The sequence below is a fragment of the Salvelinus sp. IW2-2015 genome, linkage group LG27 (assembly GCF_002910315.2).
Source record: "Salvelinus sp. IW2-2015 linkage group LG27, ASM291031v2, whole genome shotgun sequence".
Taxonomy (NCBI): Eukaryota; Metazoa; Chordata; class Actinopteri; order Salmoniformes; family Salmonidae; genus Salvelinus; species Salvelinus sp. IW2-2015.
In genome coordinates this window covers 27,089,913-27,109,947 of record NC_036867.1, presented here as the reverse complement: position 1 = coordinate 27,109,947, position 20,035 = coordinate 27,089,913, and the positions used below count along the sequence as shown (strand labels likewise).

At 41.1% G+C, this 20,035-nt stretch overlaps 1 protein-coding gene across 1 annotated transcript in view; it reads right to left on the bottom strand.

Moving 5' to 3' along the window:
- Positions 1-20,035, bottom strand: part of LOC111953683 (N-chimaerin) — a 64,204-nt gene that overhangs the window by 25,697 nt on the left and 18,472 nt on the right. Inside the window, exons 5-9 of the mRNA XM_023973108.3 lie at positions 16,187-16,218; positions 15,987-16,100; positions 11,209-11,497; positions 7,666-7,743; positions 5,799-5,883 (exon numbers count right to left, since the gene is read on the bottom strand). Coding sequence (XP_023828876.1) covers positions 5,799-5,883; positions 7,666-7,743; positions 11,209-11,497; positions 15,987-16,100; positions 16,187-16,218 — 598 coding nt within the window. The remainder of the gene's footprint in view (positions 1-5,798; positions 5,884-7,665; positions 7,744-11,208; positions 11,498-15,986; positions 16,101-16,186; positions 16,219-20,035) is intronic.

The window sequence follows — 20,035 nt, the reverse complement described above, 5'->3', positions numbered from 1 at the left end:
CTTGGCTACAGAACATGAGAACATATAGAAAGCTGTGTGGTTCCTTTTTAACATGAGTCAAAATATTCCCAGGTAAGAAGTTTTAGGTTGTAGTTATTATAGGAATTATAGGACTTATTTCCCTCTATACCATTTGTATTTCATTAACCTTTGACTATTGGATGTTCTTATAGGCACTTTAGTATTGGCAAGTATAACAGTATAGCTTCCGTCCCTCTCCTCGCTCGTCCCTGGGCTCGAACCAGCAACACAACGACAACAGCCCCATCGAAGCAGCGTTACCCATGCAGAGCAAGGGGAACAACTACTAGAAGGCTCAGAGCGAGTGACGTTTGAAACGCTATTAACGCGCGCTTAATAGCTACCATTTCACTTCGGGTTACACCCAGCCTCATCTCGGGAGTTGATAGGCTTGAAGTCATAAACAGCGCAATGCTTGACGCACAACGAAGGCTGCTGGCAAAAACGCACAAGTGCTTTTTGAATGAATGTTTACGCGCCTGCTTCTGCCTACCACCGCTCAGTCAGATACTTAGATACTTGTATGCTCAGTCAGATTATATGCAACGCAGGACATGCTAGATAATAACTAGTAATATCATCAACTATGTGTAGTTAAACTAGTGTTATGATTGATTGTTTTAATAAGATAAGTTTAATGCCTAGCTAGCAACTTACCTTGCTTACTGCATTCAGCGTAACAGGCAGTCTCCTTGTGGAGTGCAACGAGAGAGAGGCAGGCGTTTTTGCGTTGGACTAGTTAACTTAAGGTTGCAAGATTGTATCCCCCGAGCTGACAAGGTGAAATCTGTTGTTCTGCCCCTGAACAAGGACAGTTAACCTTTAACGAGTCACCAACCTGATCCGGAGCACCCCCCACTCCCCCCCCCCACTGAGTAGCATAGCTAGCATAGCGTCACAAGTAAATTGTAGCATCTAAATATCATTAAATCACAAGTCCAAGACACCAGATGAAAGATACAGATCTTGTGAATAAAGCCACCATTTCAGATTTTTTAAATGTTTTACAGGGAAGACACAATAGTAAATCTATTAGCTAACCACGTTCAGCAAAAGACACAATTTTTTTTACTCCAACAGTTTTTTCTGCGTCAGTAGCTATCACTAATTCACAAATAAAAATTATATATAGCCACTAACCAAGAACACAACTTCATAAGATGACAGGCTGATAACATATTTATGGTATAGCATAGTTTTTTTTTGAAAAATGTGCATTTTTCAAGGTATAAATCAAGTTCTACATTGCAGCTGCAAATCTGAAATAGTGCCGACGCAGCCAGAACAATTACAGAGACCAACGTCAATATAACTAATTACTCTTTCTTAAAACATTTCAGAAAAATACCACAGCGTTACAGATATTGAAAGCCCAACATCTGGTGAATCCAAACAATATTTCAGTTTATTAATATTTATATAGCGAAAACAAAATGTAGCGCTAAAATTAGCATAGCCACGCCAGCCAGAACCAGCTGGCGCCCACGACCAGTTCACCAGCACGACAGATATATGAAATAACATCGTAAATTTGGTCTTACTATTGCTATCTTTCAAGTCAGAATGTGATCAAGGTTTTCCTTAGTCCTGATGAAGTTCGTTCAATCCATTATAATGGCAACTTTACCCTCTTCGTTAGCATATTACTCGTCGACGGCCGATCTGATTCTCGCAACTGAAACGTTAGCTTTCTTACATAGCACATATTGCACTTTTACTTTCTTCTCCAACACTTTGTTTTTGCATTATTTAAACCAAATTGAACATGTTTCATTATTTACTTGAGGCTAAATTGATTTTTTTAATGTATTATAAGAAGTTAAAATAAGTGTTCATTCAGTATTGTTGTAATTGTCATTATTACAAATACAATTTAAAAATCGGACGATTAATCGGTATCGGCTTTTTTGGTCCTCCAATAATCGGTATCGGTATCGGGGTTGAAAAATCATATTTGGTCGACCTCTAGTGTCATTATATGCTGATTCATGTTTTCTTTTAAATCCACAAGTTGTATGCCTCAGAGGATCTAGATAATTTTACTAACCTCACCCTGATTAACTCTATAGTCATATCCCAGTTTACCTATTTGCTTATGGTCTTGCCTACACCTATAAAACAGTTTTTTAAAGTATATATATATGAGGAAAAACATTAAAATTGTATTTTGAACAGCAAGCCAGACAAAATTAAAATGTGCCTATTTATATAATGAATATGAATTTGGAGGGAAGAAATTATTAAATATTAAAGCATTAGACATCATACAAAAGTTATACTTAAATCCGAAATGGTTCTCTAGCAAATTCGGAAGAATGTCTCACCCTTTGTTCAAGAAACACCTCTTTCCCTTTATTCTGATTATTCTGATTATAACCTCTCACCTTCAGTAATTTGAAAAGGAAATCTCCCAAATATTGCTATTTTTAAAACAAGCCATAGAAAGTTGGTTGCAATTTCAATTTAATCCGCCAGAAAAAAAAAAAAGGTATAATCGTCATAAGTGGTGGAGTTGTCATACTAAAACATAACTAAAACATGAAAATGTCTGCTCTACCCAAAATTACAACTAACTAATTATCGCAAACATGTAAGAGGAAAGTGGAAGTGGGAAAGTGGGAAAAAGTCTGTCGGCCCTGCATTAAAGACCATAATTGATTCAAGAAAATTATGATAAATAAAAAAAGTATACCAGTTTCATTTACTGTAAGGACCAAAAAATTGACAGCCATGCCATATAGATAACTAAATAGTTGGGAAGAGATTTTTGACTTACCGATTCCATGACACATGATTTATGGCAAAACGACGCCAGATTCAAAACTCAATTTAAATTATATAGAATTCTTGCAACTAACAGAATGTTATTTATATGGGAGATACAACATTGCAGATAGCACTACTGGGCGATCTGAAAAGTCATAGTCAATCGATCAATAATATATATATATATATTTTAAAGATATGTATGCAAAAAAAATATGGGGGATTGGAAGTTATGCAGACAATTACATTGATGGAAGCACCAATCTGCAATATTAAAGCTGATCTACCCCCTAAATAAATATTAAAAATAAAAAAGCAAAAGGGCGGCTACTTCGAAGAATCTAACATTATTTGGTCACTACATGATTCCATATGTGTTATTTTAGTTTTGATGTCTTCACTATTATTCTACAATGTAGAAAATTGTAAAAATAAAGAAAAACCCTTGAATGAGTAGGTGTCCAAACCTTTGACTGGTACTATAAGTATTCAGACCCTTTGCTATGAGACTCGAAATTGAGTTATGAGGTCAAAGAAATTGTCCGTAGAGCTCCTAGATAGGATTGTGTCGAGGCACAGATCTGGGGAAGGGTACCAAAAAATGTCAGCAGCATTGAAGGTCCCCAAGAATCACTGTAGCATAGTATAACATTACTCTAAGACAAGAACACCACCTTAATTTATGGTTAGGAATAAGGTTAACGGTGTGGTTAAGGTTGGGGTTAAAATCACATTTTCAGAAGATAAATTATAGAAATAGGCGTGCTTTATGACTTTGTGGCTGTGGTAACTAGTGAAGATTTAGAATTAGCTTGACTTGAGTTACTGCCCTGATAACACAACCGTTGATGAAGCCGTCTGTTATGTGAAAAGTTGTATTAAAAAAACAAATAATGCTTTTATAAACAAGTAGGTTAATTACCCAGCCAAGCAGATATAAGAAGTTGTAGTAATTTTGGTTGTGAAAGGCATCATAAAAAAGCTTTGTCCTTCATAACAATGCAATTTACCACTTGATTAAATAAAATAACAATGGCTATATACAGGGGGTACTGGTACTGAGTCAATGTGCGGGGTACAGGTTAGTCGAGGTAATTTGTACATGTAGGTAGGGGTAAAGATAATAGATAATAAAAAGCAAGTAGCAGCAGTGTAAAAACAAAATGGGGGTGGAGGGTGTCAATGTAAATAGTCCGGGTGTCCATTTGATTAATTGTTAAGCAGTCTTATGGCTTTGGGTAAAAGCTGTTAACTTCTCTAGGATAGGGGGCAGCATTTTCACGTTTGGATGAAAAGCATGCCCAGAGTAAACTGCCTCCTACTCAGTCCCAGATGCTAATATATGCATATTATTATTAGTATTGGATAGAAAACACTCTGAAGTTTCTAAAACTGTTTGAATCATGTCTGACTATAACATAACTTATTTGGCAGGCAAAACCGAGGACAAACCATTCAGATTTGTATTTATTTAAGTCACTCTCTTTTCAATGGGTATTCATTGGGAATCCAGATTTCGAAGGGACCTTCCTGCAGTTCCTATCACTTCCACTGTATGTCAACAGTCTTTAGAAACTGGTTGAGGTTTTTCCTTTCAGAAATGAAGAAGTAGCCATGTTCAGAATGAGGCTCCAGTGAAGTGTACTGTTTGTTAGAGGCGCATGACCAGAAAGCATGCTACACATTGTTTTCTTCCGGTATTGAACACAGATCATCCCGTCTTCAATTTGATCGATTATTTACGTWAAAAAATACCTAACGTTGTATTACAAAAGTAGTTTGAAATGTTTGGACAAAGCTTACAGGTAACTTTTGAGATATTTTGTAGTCACGTTGTGCAAGTTGGAACCGGTGTTTTTCTGGATCAAACGCGCCAAATAAATGGACATTTTGGATATATTGACGGAATTAATTGAACAAAAAGGGCCATTTGTGATGTTTATGGGACATATTGGAGTGCCAACAGAAGAAGCTCGTCAAAGGTAAGGCATGAATTATATCTTTATTTCTTCGTTTTATGTCGCGCCAGGAGGGTTGAAATATGATGGTCTGTGATTGTTAGCTGGGGTGCTATCCTCAGATAATAGCATTGTTTGCTTTCGCCGTAAAGCATTTTTGAAATCTGACACATTGGCTGGATTCACAACAAGTGTAGCTTTAATTTGGTATATTGAATGTGTGATTTCATGAAAGTTTAATTTTTATAGTAATATATTTGAATTTGGCGCTCTGATGGTGTTGGAGTCGTGTTTGGCCACACAGTCGTGGGTGAACAGGGTGTACAGTAGGGGACTAAGCACACCCCCCTGAGGCGCCTCAGTGTTGAGGATCAGTGTGGTAGATGTGTTGATGCAAATGTGTTATCAGCTTTTTATTTAATACATTTGCCAACATCTCTAATCACCTGTTTTTGCTTTGCAATTATGGGGTAAACAATTTAATCCATTTTACAATAATGCTGTAACATAACAAAATGTGGAAAAAGTCAAGGGGTCTGAATACTTCCCAAATGCATTGTAGGTTTGAATCTGTTTTCCCTAAAACAAAGGTTAAACAAAAATAAAACAACGGCAGTCAAGCACCCAAGCTAACTGGCTAACATTGATTAGCTTGCTAGCTACTTTAAATACAAAAATGAGAGAACAGATCACACTGACCATTTCACTCACCTTTCCAGAGCTGGTTAGACTATTTTCATGTTATCAAGAGGGTTAGTGATAGTCACTTACAGGCAACATTTCAATTCGTTTTTTTTAGCCAATATTTACTGGCACCTGTCATAACAGGCACAACTTGTCGTTCGTAAATTCATCACTTATTCTGCGCTCTGACACTCTCACACCAGAGTGCTCTGAACTCTAAATAGATTACCAGAGTGAAGTTACGAATGCCCTGTAGACACTTGTATGGTGCTGTATGTGACATCTCCTCAAAACCAGGTTAAACTAGCTGTGTGTAAAAAGACAAAAGACAAAGCAGAGATCACAGTTTGCTTCCCACCCTCCCTTTACCTGCACATTTCACTCCCTGAGCGATGAGGCCCCACATGAAGTTGGCACAATATTCACACCAGTGGGGTCCCCGGAAGGTGTGAACCTGCAGGGGAGAGGAAGAAAGGATGGAAAACTTGGTCACTCTCTTACTGGATGGAAGGATAGATGGACATACTAGGCTTTCCCCTGGCTCTCCACAGCCTGTGCACACTGAAGGAGCCAATTGGGAATTATCCCTGTGAGAGAGATAAGCAGCGCTAGAAAGCAGACTGGCAAGTCTTAATGGTGGTTGGAGTGTGGCGGGAGTGTTTGTGAGTACCATGGTTGACAATGCCATGATTATCACTGAAATCTAAACGGGACCACATCACAAACAAATGCCTAGTTCTGCCACGTATTGGCTAGACCAAATCAGAAATGCTCAACATTTATCTCCAGTGAAAAGGCTCATGATTACCAAAATATTTACCMAAAAAATAAAAATCACACCCCTTGTTTTAGATTGTTATTTTGTGAATGGGAACGTGGAGGATAGGCATCTTGTGCAGATGACAAGATAAACAACAAATGAGAAAACCCTAATGGACTGGTGTTAATGCAGTCTTGTTTTTTTTAAATCTCACAAAACAAAATTAATTATTGTGAAAATGTTATACCTTTTAAATTATACATATTTATGAATAAAATATGAATCCATTGAATTTATAAAAACAACAGATACGCAATATTTGAGGTTTTCACTTTATGTCCCATGCTCTAGTGCAGGTATTCCCAAACGGGAGCACGCACAATGCCGTCGGGGGAACACCAAAAAAAAAAGTGATTCACATTTTTTTTTTTTTATGTATGTATTGTCATGACCCGTTTGTCCCGTTAGGAGGGGGTAGTTTTATAACTAACACCCACGTTATAAATTCCGTGCAGAGGCTCCTCTCCTTCACCATGCAGTATKGAGAGAGTTTCACAGTAAAACAAAGGGCCCAATTCCAATACATCCCAGAATTTAAGAATTTAACATTATTCCTAATTTAGAGAATGTGGAAACRGTCGGTGGGAGGGCCAGCTACAATCCGTCCACTTTGTTCACCGTTGTGATGCCATGAAAAGACAGCACTGCCACATTACCCTAACTCTGTTTATACAAGGTCCTCTATTACGAGTCTTTTGGATAAAATGTTTGACAAAGTACAGTTGAAGTCCGAAGTTTACATACGCCTATAGCCAAATACATTTAAACTCAGTTTCACAATTCCTGAAATGTAATCCTACTAGAAATCCCCGATCTTAGGATCGTCACTTTATTTTAAGAATGTGAAATGTCAGAATAGAGAATTATTTCAGCTTTTATTTCTTTCATCACATTCCCAGTGGGTCAGAAGATTACATAAACTCAATTATTATTTGTAGCATTGCCTTTAAAATGTTTAACTTGGGTCAAACATTTCAGGTAGCCTTCCACAAGCTTCCCACAATACGTTTTGGCCCATTCCTCCTGACAGAGCTGGTGTAACAGTCAGGATTGTAGGCCTCCTTGCTCGCACACGCTTTTTCCAGTTCTGCCCACAAATGTTCTATAGGATTGAGGTCAGGGCTTTGTGATGGCCACTCCAATACCTTGACTTTGTCCTTAATCCATTTTGCCGGAAGTTTATGTCGGAAGTTCACATACACTTAGGTTGGAGTCATTAAAACTYGTTTTTCAACCACTCCACAAATATATATATATTTTAAAGTTACAGGCAATTCTCCACCTCTGTCATTCCAAAAACATAGAATATGCCAATCAAACAACCTCAAATGTGATATAACCACAGTAAAGGCAGTGAAAAAGGAAGAGCGGAAGAAGAAAAGTAAGAAGCGCTGAACAGGTAGGTTCAGGTCTTACCTTGAAATTGTGGACTTTCTCATACTTGGTCGCGTGGTCGTTGTCCTTCAGGGTGGCTCGACGTACCAGCGAGGTGAGCTGTGAATAGGCAAACAGTTTGAGAGGTTTCCAGAAGGTGGCAGGGGACTTCTGGGTCCCTGACCCCACCCTCAAACCCAGGCTGTGGCCAGAAGGTCCTTCTGCGCCCCCTTCATAGCCTTGTGTACCAGAGACTTCTTCCCCTCCCTGACTATGTACAACATGGTGGGTGGGTAATAAAAGATAAATTCCCCCCGTTTTCTCAGAGAACAGCTGAAGTGATGCCTACGTGGAGGACTGACAAAACTGGAGTGCGAGCTCACAGAAGTCAACTTGGAGCAGCTCAGAGCTAGCCTGTACTCAGCATCGCTGCTTGCATCATTAAAATCAATGCAGCAGGTAAACCAAAACAAGCCAACGAAAGCAGCAGGTAGAATCCACTAAGAATGCAAAGATCTGAAAGGAAAAAAATGAAAGTCGTTGGGAGTATTCCTTTAAATTACAGTGCCACATAGTTTTGTCCTTAACCCTGTGCTGGTCAGGGTGTCTGAAACGAGATTATTCCTCAAAAAATCCAGCTTGACTGGGTGCATCTATGCAGATGAGGTGTGTGGCGGAGTTAACCCGCTCCTCCCTATGTCGCACTGATACGGTCACTGGTGCACAGACAAAACCCAGAGTGAATACAGGCCATGGGGGGGAAAGCAAGAGAGTGAGCGCTGGTGGAGCATTGTGTCACTGCTGGATTTATGTCACATTAAGAATACGCCAATCAGAGAAAAGAACAGGCTCGGCTTTATCAACAGTGCTATAGTATATTCCTATTACCCCACAGGCAGAGTGAGTGAGAGATGAGAGGACTGAATGAGAGCTCAATCCTACAATACAGCTCAATGTTGCTTGACGCTGCCACTGTAGTTTCAGGGTTGAGAGACTGGGCATTAACAATCTGAATGCTACAAAAACATCTACCACATACAGAAAAAAAATCATTACAAATCCCAAAATGTTAGGATATGGTGCAATTGATTGAACTTTCAGACAACTAAGTCCTACATGGTTGTAACTTTCAGAGTAAAAACAACAATATAGGATCTGCATGTATTCAAAACAGCTATTTACCCAAAAATATTTGTCGTCATGTTACGCAACAGAGCTTCCTTTCAATTAGAATGAACCACACTTTAGTTAAAGAACACCATGCTTTCCTTAATATCATTTTAAACAAATGTGTTTGTGTTAGTGTTCTCCACGTAATTGCTCAATAATGGCTGATCCCTTGGCTGTGAAATGGAAACATTTCCATTTCACACCTGTACAGGTTACCCATTTGTAAATAAGTGAAACAGGACTAAATAAGCACCCCCTAATTATTATATTATTATTACAGTTGATCTAGGGCTATAATGCAAAGTGGTGCTGTTTAAAATGCCTCAATGACTGAGCAGCCAGCCACTCAAAATGGCACTCAAATCAGACAGTGCTGCTCCACTCCAGTCCAATGTGGCAGAACAGCATTCATCTCATTGGGAATCTAAGGTCATCATGATGAAATTGAGTGCTAGACTGGATTGTTGCATCCAGTACAATGTGGAAAACTCAGTTCCCACATATAATTGTTGGATTTAGAAGGTGGGTTGCTATGAATACACAATGATCCAATATAAATGATATACAGTGTATTCTGAAAGTATTCAGASCTCTTTACATTTTATAACCCACAATACAACATAATGACAAAGCAAAAACAGTTTTTGAAATGTTTGCAAATGTATGAAAAATAAAAATATCACATTTACATAAGTATTCAGACCCTTTACTTTGTTGAAGCACCTTTGGCAGCGATTACAGCCTCGTGTCTTCTTGGGTGTGACGMTACAAGCTTGGCACACCTGTATTTGGGGAGTCTCCTATTATCTGCAGATCCTCTCAAGCTCTGTCAGGTTGGATGAGGCGCATCGCTGCACAAGTATTTTCAGGTCTCTCCAGAGATCTTCAATTGGGTTCAAGTCCGGGCTTTGGCTGGACCACTCAAGGACATTGAGACTTGTCCCGAAGCCACTCATGCGTTGTCATGGCTGGGTGCTTAGCGTCGTTGTCCTGTTGGAAGGTGAACCGTCGCCCTAGTCTGAGGTCCTGAGCAGGTTTTCATCAAGGATCTCTGTACTTTTCTCYGTTCATCTTTCCCTCAATCCTGACTAGTCTCCCAGTGTCTGCCGCTGAAGAACATCCCCACAGCATGATGCTGCCACCACCATGCTTCACCGTAGGGATGGTGCCAGGTTTCCTCCAGATGTGACACTTGGTATTCAGGCCAAAGAGTTCAATCTTGGTTTCATCAGACCAGAGCTTCAGAGTTCTTTTGTGGAGATGGGAGAACCTTCCAGAAAGACAACCATCTCTGCAGCACTCCACCAATCAGGCCTTTATGGTAGAGTGGCCAGACGGAAGCCACTCCTCAGGAAAAGGCACATGACAGCCCACTTAGAGTTTGCCAAAAGGCACCTAAAGGACTCTCAGACCATGAGAAACAAGATTCTCTGGTTTGATGAAACCAAGTTTGAACTATTTGGCCTGAATGCCAAGTCTGGAGGAAACCTGGCACCATCCCTACGGTGAATGATGGTGGTGGAAGCATCACGCTGTGGGGATATTCTTCAGCGGCAGGGACTGGGAGATTAGTCAGGATCGAGGGAAAGATTAATGGAGCAAAGTACAGATAGATCCTTGACGAAAACCTGCTCCAGAGCGCTCAGGACCTCAGACTGGGACGAAGGTTCACCTTCTATCAGGACAACGACCCTAAGCACACAGCCAAGAAAATGCAGGAAGTGGCTTCGGGACAAGTCTCTGAATGTCCTTGAGTGACCCAGCCAGAGACTGGACGTGAACCCAATCAAACATCTCTGGAGAGACCTGAAAATAGCTCTGCAGCAACACTCCCCATCCAAGCCGACAGAGCTTGAGAGGATCTGTATGGGAGAATGGGAGAGGCTCCCCAAATACAGGTGTGCTAAACTTGAAACGTCATACCCAAGAAGACTTGAGGCTGTAATTGCTGCCAAAACGTGCTTCAATAAAGTACGGAGTAAAGGGTCTGAATACTTATATAAATAGTATATTTCAGTCTTGTATTTTTAATACATTAGTTTTTTCTTCATCATAATGGGGTATTGTGTGTAGATTGATGAGGGAAAAAAACAATTTAATACATTTTTGAATAAGGCTGTCACATAACAAAATGAGGAAAAAGTCGAGGTGTATGAATACTTTCAGAATGCACTGTATACACACACAACCACACACCAGCAAATGTTCTGTCTACTTTCTTTTTGTGAGCAACAAGACCAGTGCTACCAACTTTCTGCACTTTAGAATAGTAGAGCTGGAATTACTTGACATGGAAAATATTTTACTTCTGCCTGGTTTTCACATTGGATTCATTTCAGCACCTGCTCCATTTGTTTCCTTTCCTAGTACAGTAAAATACTGACATTTTCAGAACAGTGTGAGATTGTTCCTTACCCCTTTCTCCTCGTCAGCCCGCTCTCCCTGTGGAGCAGGCCCATCGGGAACCTCCTGGCACACAGGCAAGTGTTTCTTCAGCGTGGGCTCCTTGTTGAGTGTTGTGTAGCCAATGTGCTCATAGATTGGGTTAATGGTCATCTTAGCGATGTACTCTGCTGCCTTAGTCTCGATGTAGAGTGTGATCAGCCCATCTGTCACAAGGTCGTGAATGGACTCAAAGCGCTTCTCCCCGACAAAGTGTTTCCCATCATGGTAGAGGCGGAAGTTCTTGGTTTGATTTCCAAAGCTGGGTCCAGGATAGAAGGGGAGAAAAGGAAGAGAAAAATAAATCGGTGACAATCCATTTCTATGGGTAGGAGAGCGTTTTTACACCCTGTCTTAGCCGGGAAGAATAAGGAGGCCGTACAGCTGGGTGGAAAAAGGAAAATTCTAGGATGAAACATACACCTAAAAAGAGCCGACCCTAAAGGAATAAAAAAAACTTTGCCTGCCTCTGCCTCCTCATACCCTAGATCAGTAGAAAACAAAATGAAATAATTTTCACAAAAGCTCTAAGAGGTTTTTATATCCATTAACTTCACTAGGGTATGGGGCATTCGGAATTTTGGATGAAAAGCATGCCCAAATTAAACTGCCTGCTACTCAGACCCAGAAGCTAGGATATGCATACAATTAGTAGATTTAGATAGAAAACACTCTAAAGTTTCCAAAACTGTTAAAATAATGTCTGTGAGTGTAACAGAACTGATATGGCAGGCTTTCCAACCAGGAAGTACTATAATTTTGAAAGGCTGTTTTTCCATTGAAAGCCTATCCACGATACAAAGACTTAGGACCCAGTTCACGAGCTCCGTGGCTTCCTCAACATGTGACCAGTCTGGGAGGGGGCCAGAGACAATTACTCGATGCCGACACATCTTTCTAGCTGATTTACACGCTGAAGCTATGTTGCACTTGGTGACCTCTGACTGTTTCATCCTAACATCGTTGGTGCCGACGTGGATAACAATATCTCTATACTCTCTACACTCGCCAGATTTAGCTTTAGCCAGCACCATCTTTAGATTAGCCTTAACGTCGGTAGCCCTGCCCCCTGGTAAACAGTGTATGATCGCTGGGTGATTCGCTTTAAGTCTAATACTGCGGGTAATGGAGTCGCCAATGACTAGGGTTTTCAATTTGTCAGAGCTAATGGTGGGAGCCTTCGGCGTCTTAGACCCCGTAACGGGAGGAGTAGAGACAAGAGAAGACTCAGACTCAGACTCCGACTCGCTACATAATGGGGAGAACCGGTTGAAAGTTTCTGTCGGCTGAATGAGCGACACCGGTTGAGCATTCCAACAGCATTTCCCTCCGGAAGCCATGAGAAAGTTGTCCGGCTGCGGGGACTGTGCGGGGGGATTTATACTAACGTTACTATCTGTACTTACTGGTAGCACAGACGCTGTTTCTTCCTTTCCTACACTGAAATTACCCTTGCCTAACGATTGCGTCTGAAGCTGGGCTTGTAGCACAGCTATTCTCGCCGTAAGGCGATCGTTCTCCTGTATATTATGAGTACAGCGACTGCAATTAGAAGACATCATGTTAATGTTACTACTTAGCTTCGGCTGTTGAAGGTGTTGACGAACCATGTCCAGATAAAGCGTCCGGAGTGAAAAAGTTGAATGAGGGAAAAAAGTTGCGATGGAAAAACTAAAAATATAAACGGTAATTTAAAAAAAAAAAAAAAAAAACGTAAAGTTGTCAGCTAGCAAAGTAAAGTAAAGTTGGCAGCAAAACGCACAGCAACACGTCTGCAGATTCAACAGGAAGTGACGCTCTCAATACATGTTAGAATCACCTTTGGCAGTCACCTTTGGCACCTTTCAATCAGTGACCAGTGGAAATTTCATCAGCCATGCGCCCTGATCGTGAACGCGCCTTTCTTGTTTCTCCTTTCCTATTGACGAGGATTTTGTCCGGTTGAAATATTGATTATTTATGACAAAAACAACCGGAGGATTGATTTTAAACATCGTTTGGCATGTTTCTACTAACTTTTATTGTATTTAAAAAAAAAAAATTTAGGCTGGAATTAGTGCACGCGCCTTGTGCATTCGGATTACTGGACAAAACACGCGACTAAAAAGGAGGTTTTTGCTCATAAAGAGGGACATTATCGAACAAAACGAACATGTATTGTCTAACATGGAAACCTGGGAGTGCCACCAGATGAAGATCATCAAAGGTACGTGATTATTTTTTATGCTATTTCTGACACCTCTCCTTGTTTGGAAAATGGCTGTATGGGTTTCTGTGGCTAGGAGCTAACCTAACATAATCGCAAAGTGTGCTTTCGCCGTAAAGCATTTTTGAAATCTGACTCAGCGGTTGCATTAAGGAGAAGTTTATCTATAATTCCATGCTTAATACTTGTATCGTTTATCAATGTTTATGAGGAGAATTTCTGTTATTTGATGTGGCTCTTTGCACTTTCACCGGATGTTTGTTTGAGACAATGCATTTCTGACCATAACGCGCCAATGTAAACTGAGATTTTTGGATATAAATATGAACTTTATCGAACAAAACATACATGTGTAACATGAAGTCCTATGAGTGCCATCTGATGAAGATCAAAGGTTAGTGATTAATTTTCTCTATTTCTGCTTTTTGTGACCTAACATAATCGTTTGGTGGGCTTTCGCAGTAAAGCTTTTTTGAAATCGGACACTGTGGTTGGATTTACAAGAAGTTTATCTTTAAAATGGTGGGTAATACTTGTATGTTTGAGGAATTTTAATTATGGGATTTCTGTTGTTTTGAATTTGGCGCCCTGCAATTTCACTGGCTGTTGTCGAGGTACCAGAGAGGTTAATGACTGCTAGATCAAATAATTTCTTCCCTGCATTTAGTGGTTATTAGAGCTGGTCAATACAGCAACTGTATAGCGAATGCAAAAAATATATAAATAAATAAAAGTACATCCTCATCTCACAGGAAAAAGGCCACAAAAGAGCCAACCAACAAATCATAAATCCCATCACTGTGCACAACATGAGCCAGAACAATGCAAGGAATTCTTCATCATTGGGTAGATGCCAGAGACAAATATTTCAATCTCATCTGTCAATGGGAAATAAAGGGAGATGCTTCACCCTCCTGGGTGAAAAAAACAAACACTAACCGGCCCAAAGAACTCAGGAGACTAAACGAACTAGCTAAGAATCCTTACTAGACCCAAAGTTCATTACCTAACCCAAAATACAACCTTTCCAAATTCAGAACCAAGGCAGCCCATAGTGGGACACCATTTTCCACCCACCCTTACACAGGAGGTGATTGTACATATGGAAAGCAACTATAGCAGAGAATCAGCAAGAGTGAGACACTTAAGCAGAGAGAAAAGAAAGCCTTCTTGTTCTTATATCAGATATTCAGGAGGAAGCAATGCGGTTTATTTGCATTTCAAAACCTCATTGCTTGTTGGAAAAATGCATTTTTACGAGAATTGCAAACGCTGCCCTAGTACATAAAAACACGAAATCAGAGCCCAAAACACTCATTACCTCTGCTGATCTGCTATAGTGTGACCAAAAGAGATATGGGACAAAAAGGGTTTTAGGTTGGAAAAAAAAWTAAAAACAGCCCCAGACCATTATTCCTCCTCCACCAAACTTTACAGTTGGCATTATGCGTTCGTCTGTTGGACTGCCAGATGGTGAATCGTGATTCATCACGCCATAGAACGCGTTTCAACTGCACCGGAGTCCAATGGCGGTGAACTACACAGCACTCCAGCCGACGCTTGGCATTGCGCATGGTGATCTTATGCTTGTGTGCGGCTGCTCGGCCATGGAAAACCATTTCATGAAGCTCCCGACGAAAAGTTATTATGCGGACGTTGCTTCCAGAGGCAGTTTGGAACTCAGTAGTGAGTGTTGCAACCGAGGACAGGCGATTTTTAAGTGCGACGCGCTTCAGCACTGGCCGGTCACGGCCGATCACTACCACTTCGCGGCTGAGCCGTTGTTGCTCCTAGACGTTTCCACTTCACAATAACAGCACTTAGAGTTTACCGGGGCAGCTCTAGCAAGGCAGAAACTTGATAACTGACTCGTTGGAAAGGTTGCATCCTATGACGGTGCCACGTTAAAAGTGACTGAGCTCTTCAGTAAGGCCATTCTACTGCCAATGTTCGTCTATGGAGATTGCATCTCTGAGTGTCCAATTTTATACACCTGTCAGCAACAGGTGTGGATGAAATAGCTGAATCCACTCATTTGATGGGGTGTCCACATACTTTTGTATATAAAGCGTACCTAAAGGGTTCCTAAAATTCCAAATCAAATAGCTAAATGATCCATGTTATGATTATCTTAAAGCAATTCCATATGTTAGCTTAGTAGAAACCCCGCCCTACCAAATGGCTTAGACTTGAGGTTAAATAACAAGGCTATAAAAATGTGTTAAAAATAATTTTTAAAACTACCTCCTGTGTGGCGCAGCAGTCTAAAGCACTGCATCACAGTGCTTGAGGCGTTACTACAGACCCGGGTTCGAGGCTCTCTCACAGGTGGCCGTGACACCCATGAGGCGTCGCAAAATTGGCCCTACGTCTTCCGGATTAAGGGAGGGTTTGGCCGGCCAAAACCTCCCTTAAATTGGGGTGAAAGAAGCGGTAAAACTCCAAACAAAAAAAGATATATAAAGTTTAAAAACTAACCAAAAACAAGTCATGAATCACACTTTTTTGAAAGTCTATCTGTAGAAAGGGTGTGCGTGTGCCTAACCGTAGGGCCAGTGTGTAGGTCCCAGGCTGCCTCTGGCTCTCCCTGATGAGGTAACTGCCCTCTGCCACACTCAGCAGCTGGTCAGCCTCCTCTCTGGAGACCATCCCATGGTACCTGGGGAGAAGACAGAACATTGGAAATACTGATACTGACTGGATAAACAACTAGTTTAAATTCWAAATGGAAATAAGCCAACTTACTCTCTCCCATAGTATTTGGGTCGGTTATCCACCTGAAAGCAAATAAATATTCCATTGTTAAGTAAAAAATAGACGGACTAGTTTTCGGATTGTCAAAGTTAGACAACCAGATGAGAACTAAGTCATCCCAATAGTACTCTACTTGCATCAGCTATAACACTGGGATGCATAGGGCACTATTTAACATGGAGGATAAAGTAAAGAATTATGCACCGTATGCTGCGCGACTTGACTACTGTGAAGACGTATAGCAAACTTAAATAGGATCTAATGCCCACTAGCCCATCTAGTGTTTCAGAGGAAGGTCACTGGACAAGCACCATAGTCAGAGACAACGCTAGCAGGCACCGGTGTCCATCTAGGGACTGGCCAAGCCGGAATGTAATACTCAATGTGGCAGCTAGAACAGAACACATTTTGCGTCGCTTATCACACTCATGCAAGCCTTTGCTTTTATATATTCAACTGGCTATGAAGTAAAATAAATATCTGTGAGGGGTTTCAGCACTTCTATGGAAATGTGACAAGACTGTCATGACTTTCCCTCCTGGGTGAGGATCAAAAATAGCAGCAGCCCCCCCCCCCCCCCCCCCCCTGGGGGGGGGGGGGGTAGTATAATGACTTAACGACCAGTCTCAAATGGTTTCTACCTTTCTCCCTCTGCCTCTCAGTATCCAAGAATGGAATGTGAGTGGTATACAGAGGTTCTTGCCCAAAGAACTTCAACATCCAAAAATGGATAATGAAACAATATTCCTAACATAAAGAATGTGGGAAATGATCGGTGGGGATCCAAACAATGATTATGTCATATCATTTGTGATATCATTAAAGACGTTATCACGAAAACATTGTAACTTTACAAGCTTTCACAATGTATGTCAGAGTTACATCTAAATGTTGTAAAACTTATGATTAAATATGAAACTATTTGTGAGAAGATGAAATGGGATTTTAGCCAGTCAGTAACAACACGAACATTATGCCAAAAGGATGGAATGCCACTTTTTCCAGAGTGCTTATAAAAAGGACTCCTAATGAAATTTACATGAGACCAGAAAACGTGGAGCGGTGGCTACACATTGAAATGGTTGCCATTTAAATAGAGACCAAAAACTGCCGGGTTGCTACCGGTGTGTAGTGGTTCTGGCTGTACCCTGAATAAATCAACCATTTAGACCAGTATACGTGCAGCCCGAGCTGAATACGTTACAAATGGTTATATCTCTAGAGACCAAGCAGGCGGAAGCTGTTGAGCCGAACGTCATGAATGGTTAGACTCTACCAGACCAAAACATGCCGGGTTGCTATTGGCGTGTAAAATGGTTTAAAATTACTAGACCTGAAAATGGTAAGACCCTCACACTCTCGACGAGTGAAGGTGAAAACTAGACTACACATTCAGTCAGCAGCTGTATGTAAAATAGTCTAGGAAACTCGACCGAAGACGAGAGACAAGGAACAATTTCCTTTCACCACCATAGATACGTCAAAAATATCTATTCTTACAAGCATCTCTGAACAATGCGTGGTACACCTTTGGAGGATCGGTTCTAACAGACACTCCGAGACCAAGAAGGTACGATTACAAACAGCATGGTGACCTCTGGTGGACAACCAAAGACTTTGTCGACTGACTCCCCATAAAATAGGCCTGGCGATTTCAACAAAGAGAGACGACAAAGACATAAGCGTAAATATGTACATTSCATTTCTAAATCCGAACGAGTGATTGTTAGGGTGCTAAATATCCACAATGAGCGTATTATGTACGATAGTTGAATTCCTTTCTCTCCTTCTCCCGCTCTTTCTTACACCACCCCTTTCATTGTGTAACCAGCCATCATAATCGGGAAAGTTCACCAGGGACTTGTCATTGCATTATGTTAGTAATCAATGTATAATATCTCCTGTGTGTGTGTGTTTATGTAATTCTGTATGCTTATTTAGTAAATAAATTAACTAAGCCAATTTGTGTATCGCTGAGTCATGTAGACCAGGGTTTGTGTAGATTTATAGAATATTACGACGTTCAGAATGAGACGGAAATAGGAGAAAATGATTGATGGATGACGGATAGTATAGAGATTCTGATATTCTTGAGTTAATTCGAGAAACGGAAACTCGTTAAATAAATGTCCCATGGTGCCACAGATTACTACTTAATTGTGCAGTTGTCTAGGCCTATGCTACTGGATATTCACATATCAAAATGTGTTGAAAATGAGGGCCTCCCGGGTGGCGCAGTGGTCTAGGGCACTGCATCGCAGCGCTAGCTGCGCCACCAGAGTCTCTGGGTTCGCGCCCAGGCTCTGTCGCAGCCGGCCGCGACCGGGAGGCGACGCACAATTGGCCCAGCGTCGTCCGGGTTAGGGAGGGTTTGGCCGGTAGGGATATTCTTGTCTCATCGCGCACCAGCGACTCCTGTGGCGGGCCAGGCGCAGTGCGCGCTAACCAAGGGGGCCAGGTGCACGGTGTTTCCTCCAACACATTGGTGCGGCTGGCTTCCGGGTTGGAGGCGCGCTATGTTAAGAAGCAGTGCGGCTTGGTTGTGCTTCGGAGGACGCATGGCTTTCGACCTTCGTCTCTCCCGAGCCCGTACAAGTTGTAGCAATGAGACAAGATAGTAATTACTAGCGATTGGATACCACGAAAATTGGGGAGAAAAGTGGGTAAAATATATAATTTTTTTTTATATAAATAAAAAAATGTGTTGAAAATGTATTCCTATTGTGTTGCAATTAGTCGGGTGGTATTCATATTTTCAGAACGTTTCTGTACCATATCAGGATATACAGTATTACCGAATGTGCACACAAGGTGCGACATTAAAAAAATGCACAGTGCTTTCGGAAAGTATTCAGACCCCTTGACTTTTTCCACTTTGTTAAGTTACAGCCTTATTCTAAGATAAAAAAAAAAATGTATTTTCTTCCTTCAATCTACACAATAACCCATAACGACAAAGTAAAAACAGGTTCAGACATTTTGCTAATTTATATATATATATATATATATATATATATATATATATATATATTTTACCATATTAACACATTTACATAAGTATTCAGAACCTTTACTAAGTACTTTTACATAAGTATTGTGATTACAGCCTCAACAGGCTCAAGTCTTCTTGGGTATGACACTATAAGCTTGGCACACCTGTATTTGGAGAGTTCTCCCATTCTTCTTTGCAGATCCTCTCAAGCACTGTCAGGTTGGATGGGGAGCATTGCTGCACAGCTATTTTCAGGTCTCTCCAGAGATGTTTGATCACCCGATCAAGTCAGGGCTCTGGCTGGGGCATTCAAGGACATTCAGAGACTTGTCCCGAAGCCACTCCTGCGTTGTCTTGGCTATGTGCTTAGGGTTGTTGTTCTGTTGGAAGGTGAACCTTGGCCCCAGTCTGTGGTCCCGAGTGCTCTGGAACAGATTATCAAGGATATCTCTGTACTTTGCTCCATTCATCTTTCCCCTCGATCCTGACTAATCTCTCAGTCCATGCCACTGAAAAACATACCCACAGCATGATGCTGCCACCACCATAGCACACCGTAGGGATGGTGTCAGATTTTCTCCAGACGTGATGCTTGGCATTCAGGCCAAAGAGTTCAATCTTGATTTCATCAGACCAGAAAATCTTGTTTCTCATGGTCAGTGTCTTTAGGTGCCATTTGGCACACTCCAAGTGTGCCTTTTACAGAAGGGTATCCTAGTGGTTAGAGCATTGGATTAGTAACCGAAAGGTTGCAAGTTCTATTCCCCGAGCTGACAAGGTACAAATCTGTCGTTCTGCCACTGAACAAGGCAGTTCCTAGGCCGTCTGTTCCTAGGCCGTCATTGAAA